Source organism: Hypomesus transpacificus, chromosome 8 (genome assembly GCF_021917145.1).
Source record: "Hypomesus transpacificus isolate Combined female chromosome 8, fHypTra1, whole genome shotgun sequence".
NCBI lineage: Eukaryota > Metazoa > Chordata > Actinopteri > Osmeriformes > Osmeridae > Hypomesus > Hypomesus transpacificus.
In genome coordinates this window covers 10,725,173-10,731,545 of record NC_061067.1, presented here as the reverse complement: position 1 = coordinate 10,731,545, position 6,373 = coordinate 10,725,173, and the positions used below count along the sequence as shown (strand labels likewise).

The window sequence follows — 6,373 nt, the reverse complement described above, 5'->3', positions numbered from 1 at the left end:
GCCAGAGATATATGATGACCTGAACGACACTCCAAGAGTAATAGAACGGGGAGAAGTTTTTACTTTTGCAACCCACATGCACAGTTGAGCCTGCTTGACAGTTGTGTGACGTAGGGTGATAATTGGTCTATACCATCTACATCCACCGGGGCCGTTGCTTCAGGGCGAGGGCTTGAGCAAACCACGAGAAGCTGGAACATCCGACTTCACAGAGCCGTTTTTAACACCTCCCCGATTGAAAGCGGCTACTCTCGCCGAACGTTTTATGCAGGCAGCTGCAGTCCATGTCGAACGCACCTAACGACATGGGAGCTATAGATCTAGTAGTGTTCGTAGTGTAGAAACCAAAAGACATAAGTTTTGGGAAATGCATGGAGTTGCTTTAATTTATTTAGAGAGTGAATAAACAAATGAAACAGAAGTATCGTAATGTAATCAATTGATTTCAACAATGTAACTGTAATCTAAATATCAACTATTTAAATTGTAACTGTAACGGAATAGTTACTCATTATTTGTATTCTGAATAGGTAGGCCTACCGGTAGCCTACATGTAGGCCTATTCCGTTACTCCCCAACACTGATGGTAATGCACAACACACTTTTGAATTCACCAAGTCATTTGATTGTTTGCATGAACCTTGCAGAAACAGCAGTTGCCAGAATCTCATAGGGCAGCGAGCACAAAGCCAGTCTGTGTTTTCATTATGTAAGCCGGAGAAAAACTAGCCAAGTCTCTCGATAATCTTACTGTAGTTAAACTTTGCTGGTTCCAACAAGATCAAAAACAGCACAGCAGTTCCGCTCTCTTCAGCTTTAGCTTTGGTCCAACGGTCCCACAACATATCCACATGTTCACTGCTAACAATAATGACTTGTTTGGTTATGTTGTTACAAAAACTAGATTTGGATAAATCAATTGGGTGAACAACCCATTCTTATTCATTTTCCAGTTGAAATGTTTGTTTCCTCCTTACAAATTCCAAGTAGTACACTTTAACTGCGCATATTATATAATATATTGTACAAAGGCTACAGTTTAAGTGATTGTAAGGATTACCTCGTCAGTATAATATCAGCGTACAAAGTATGCAAAGTATATAAAATGGGATTGTGAGCAGAATACGTGATACATGGAAATTGATCAGTTTTTACACCCTATTTAATGGGTATTTTTTACAATTAATTTAGGTAATTAAAGGATAGTTTCTCCTTCAGAAGTAGAGGCGGTCAGATAACACCGCAGGCAGGTGTGTCATAACTTGCATCCTTATCCACCAATGGGCCTCCATTGGATTGTAGCGTGTGTATGGGCGTTTGGATGTAATGGCATCTGTGATGTCATCCAAAACTGGTGCCATGTCTTTCTGTCCACTGTTGCAGTAAGAGCGCATCAGAGCCATATACTGCTCAAAGTGGTGCTTTCCATAGTCCTCCTGGACGACAGGGGGGGCCTCCTTCCATAGCTTGTCTGCTGTGGATGCTACAATATCACGGGTAAGGATTCCAGTGGCCACAATGAAGTTGCCAGGTTCGATAATGGAGACTTTAACGCCCCAGGACTTCATCTCGTACCTTAGGCAGTCTGAGAAGGCCTCCACTCCATACTTCGACACACAGTAGGGGGAGCGCAAAGCATTGCCCATCCTCCCATACATACTAGCCAGATTTACTACACGACCTGCAAGAAAATAAAACATATTGTACTTCTTGAGTTTCTTACCGTAGTTATAGTGCTGGGCTCAGCCCTATGTTGAAAAAATGGGTCTGGTGTTAAACTTAGACTATAGTGCAAATAGAGAAACATTATACAATTTTAAATTTGCTTGCACAAAAAAACTGTAAAATACTTCTGTACTAATAAGGGTGAAAACATACCAAGGACATCTCCAAAAACATTTTATCTGTGACAACTGCTTCAGCAGGGAACAATCTGTAACTAATGCCCTATTAAATAAACAAAGCTCTCTGGCCCAGAACACAAAATGTGATGCATCGTACACATCCTTCATTATGGAGCTAGAAAGCTGACAAAAATATCTGAATTTGAATGTGAAAGATCTGAATTATTTGTATGTCGAATTTCATAAAACTGAAATATTTTACTGTTGAATATATAATATCTTAATTATATGTATGCCGAATTTAAAAAAACTGAATTATTTTGATCCAGAAATAAAAAATTCTAAAATTCAGATTGCTGAAATTCAGATTGCTGAAATTCAGATTTCTGAAATTCAGATTGCGGAAATTCAGATTTTGTCTGAACTAGGCCAAAGGTGTAACAGCTTGCCTTCACAGGGAAAAGTAAACGATTTCAGAACGACCGAATCTAGACATTTTCTGACCGAATTCGACCTCAGAACAAAAGCTAAGAGTTGCTCGTTGGAGGAAGAGTATGGAGCAAGTGCTTATGAAACTTGTAAAAACTTGTGTCTTCTCCTCTGCCAAAATCGGCAGTTACTGTTACCAAGTGAGTCGAGACAGAGTCAGAGGGCGGCGGAGACCGATGGAAGACGCGGAACAACTCGCAAAGCTATGGCCTATATATTTATGTTCCGTTGTTCTCTTTTTCTGTGTTGAAGTTCTTATAAGAGCTTGATGGCATCAACAACCAGCCTGATATAAAATCATGAATTTCAATTGTGTCTCTTAATTATTATACCCACACAGAAAATCCAGGTTAAATCAAGTCACGCTAGCTAGCTACTGACTGTATTGCTAATAGCCAATTTTGGATGGGCAAGCATATTTTTCATTGTCTCCTTATTCCTATCAAAGTCAATGTTCAGCCTAGGCTATGTTCATTTCCTAAGTGACATTTCAGATCGGTTATGGATAGTGAAATATTTGCTGTCTGAGAGATCGGACATAGTATTTAACAGCATAGATATAAAGAGTTATCTGTGGTTAACAGGATATATCTGTAGTGCGGCCGGGTGTGATTTGATTCATCGTCCACACATCGTCTGGAAGTCAGTTTCGATCAAATGCCAACGATCTCCATACTAGATCTTGCAGAGGTATCTTCTACACATCGGGACGTATGTGTGCTATCCCAGATACATATGTGTGATCTGGGTCTTCCTCCAACTAACTCAGTTTGTTCTGAGGTAAAGTTTGGTCGTTCTGAAATCGTCTACTTTTCCCTGTGAAGGCAAGCTGTTTCACCTTTGGCCTAGTTCAGACAAAATCTGAATCTGAATTGCCGCAATCTAAATTTCCGCAATCTGAATTTCCGCAATCTGAATTTCAGCAATCTGAATTTCAGCAATCTGAATTTCAAGAATCTGAATTTCAAGAGTCTGAATTTTAGAAATGTGTATTTCTGGATCAAAATAATTAAGTTTTGTTTAATTCGGCATACAAATAATTCAGATATTATTTATTCAACAGTAAAATATTTCAGTTTTATGAAATTCGACATACAAATAATTCAGATCTTTCACATTCAAATTCAGATACTTTTGTCAGCTTTCTAGCTCCATACTTCATTTAATCCTGGCCTGGATACAGAAAGTGAAAAAATTTCAGTCTCACCCTTGGCCCTACGGATAAGAGGCAAAAGGGCCTTTGTGACCCTAATGGTGCCCCACAGGTTGACCTCTGAAACCTGCTTGTATGTGTCCATGGTGGTGAACTCCACCTCTCCAAAGGTCGACACACCCGCGTTATTCACCACTGCCCATAAACCTATTCGCAAACATAATAGAATCCTTGGGAATATTAACACATGTTAGAGAACAGTCATCAAACCACCATTCTTCAGATCAGTATCGATGTTCATTTGAATGTCAACAGGAATATGTGGTCATTGATGCACAATGTGTAATACAGAAAACCAGTGTGTACGTGTAGAACCTGTGCACTTCCTGTTTAACAATACGTTGATTAACTTATATAAGATCTAGTACATTCTTCAGGTGTCTAATACTACACAAGATGGAATACAATAAGATGGGGTAAATTCATATTACCTCTTTCCGAGTCCTCCAGGTTAGCCTTGACATAGTCCACGGCTTGGTTCACCAATTCATCACTGCACACATCTAGCTGGACTACTTTCATACGATCTGAGTGTAGAGCCTGTAGCTCCTCAGCTCCCCCACCCCCCTTATCCTGAAGAGTACAGAGGTTAGTTAGGCCACGGGTACAGTTTGCTGTCATTGTCGCTCGTGAGCATTCAAACATACACTTGACTGCATCCAATAAATTAATGAGTTGGCTTTCATCTTTCGCTGCACTTTCAATGGTCACTATGTAAAATGTACTACCTTTAAGAGGCACCCTGCAAAGACAGTGAAGCCCAGCTTGTGAAGATGCGTGGCCAATGCATGACCAAAACCACTATCACAACCAGTTATGAAGACAGCCTTGCCGTTCACCTCGAAAATGAAGAAACAAAGTAAGTTACCAAGAAATCATTTTTTTTACATTATAGGACATGAGATATGTGTAACTCGGACACAGTAAAACCATACCTTATTCATAACAAGCCAGTAAATCGAAAAGACGCATATAGGAAAAATATACACAGACACAGTTTACATCGGTAGCACTAGGCCTATCATACAGAATGTGAACATGTTCTAGGCTAATAATGTAGGCTACCTCAATAGATCCTCTTGGTATTCTAGGCGTTGCGACATACACAACAAAAACTAAATATATCACAACTATGCACTCGGTCACATTCGTGTCAGGAAAGCCAAAACTTCTGGTAACAATATTCAAAAATGCTGGAAGTCCGAAACCCAACACGACTGTCAAAAGTATGGAAAATAACACGAGAATTGCAGACCGCACGACGGAAAGCGAGGCCATCTTGCGAGTTGTGTTTACTTTCCTCGCGTTTGACACAGCGTCACTACACTGCCACGCCCCCTTTTTTCTGCAGCCTACTGTGAAGTGCTCAACATCGACTGCGGCGAGTTGCCGCTTGCAGTTGCAGTCAGCGGAGGAGTTGAAAACGGAGCTGTCAAGTTTTTGTAATCTGTTTTAATTAACTAATTAATTTGTTATTAACATATCACAAATGTAACAACAATGAGAACGTAGTAAACAACTCTTCTCAGTGGTACAAATAGAAAGGAAAAGTAATCACTAACATAAAAATCGCCAGCTGATATTACAAATAAAATTAAATAATTTGAATTTTCAGATTATGTTACAAGCCCTGGAAGTTTTTTGGTGTGTGCATTGACACAAAATATTATAGGCTAGCCTACATCTTCAATTCAGTCATAACATGAAAATAATTTGACAAACGGAGCTGTCAAGTGACTGTTGACGTTGTCTACATCCCTTGGTTTGTTGCGTTTACGTCAGTCATCTTGGCCAATAAATGCTGTTTGCTCACTTTATCGCTGATTAACTGGATGCAGTAGAAATTATTTTTTTTGTACAAAAATGAAGCCAAAATATGCCGGATATGGGTTCTGCCATCTTGCACTGGTGATGTCATTTGGAGCCAGAGTCTGCGCAGTAGTGATGTTTGGTGGAGCCGCACAGAGCCATAGAAAAAGAGAGTTAAAACGTTAGATGTGTTGAACTTCATGCAGCACTGTTGGCACACCTACTCTTTGATCTCGCCGACACGCAATCACGTGGTTCAAGTTGCTCGCTGTAGACATTATATATATACAGCTACTTTTCTCTTCCACATTCATTTCTATGAAAAGTGCTCCGTGGCGCAGTGAGACTAGCCTAGCTCAGTCCTCCTACGTACTTCCGCTCAATTTTCATTTTGCTTCTGTACTAGGTCTGGCCATGAGGTACGTAAGTCAGATGTCTCAGGTTAATTTTCTCAGATCCTTCTACCTGCCTCGGAAGTTCACTGCGGTCGTCATGAGTCCAGTCTACATCCCCCCCCAGGCAGATAAGGACGCTGCTTTGGATGAACTTTATGGGATTATCCATGGTCTGGAAAATGTGCACCCAGAGGCAGCCTTCATTGTTGTTGGTTATTTCAACAGAGCCAACATGAAGAAGGTCCTGCCCAAATACTATCAGCACATTGACTTCTTCACACGTGGAGACCAGACCCTCAACCATTGTTATACAGCATACAAGGGCAGCTACAAACCCCTCCCCCGCCCTGCTTTTAGGAAGGCTGATCACACCTCCATTCTTCTCCTCCCCGCATATAGACAAATGCTTAAACAGGTCAGACCGGTTGCGAGGTCAGTTCACCTATTTGTATTCTTGTATTCTAGCATGTAGCCTGGCTCTGCCAGCATTCCCGCTCATTACACCACTCACAGACGTAGACGTAGATATCTCACAAAGAATATACGGTCCACTTCTAATCTTAGCTACCTATCCAGATCTTCTCCACCTGCCCTCTCTCTTTCTGTAGGGCTCTGGAACTGCC

The 6,373-nt window shown here is 40.8% G+C and overlaps 1 protein-coding gene across 2 annotated transcripts; it reads right to left on the bottom strand.

Moving 5' to 3' along the window:
* Positions 1 to 358: 358 nt before the first annotated feature.
* Positions 359 to 4,852, bottom strand: bdh1 (3-hydroxybutyrate dehydrogenase, type 1). Of its 2 annotated transcripts, none has more exons than XM_047024027.1 (5): positions 4,612 to 4,852; positions 4,275 to 4,385; positions 3,978 to 4,119; positions 3,541 to 3,693; positions 359 to 1,681 (listed from the first exon to the last, which is right to left on the bottom strand). In XM_047024027.1, exons 1-5 carry the CDS (start codon positions 4,822 to 4,824, stop codon positions 1,215 to 1,217), a joined length of 1,086 nt encoding a protein of 361 aa, XP_046879983.1. In that variant the 5' UTR covers positions 4,825 to 4,852; the 3' UTR covers positions 359 to 1,214. The 2 variants fall into 2 exon arrangements, with proteins under 2 accessions (XP_046879983.1, XP_046879984.1); XM_047024028.1 differs by having other exon boundaries at positions 4,482 to 4,706.
* Positions 4,853 to 6,373: the final 1,521 nt, after the last annotated feature.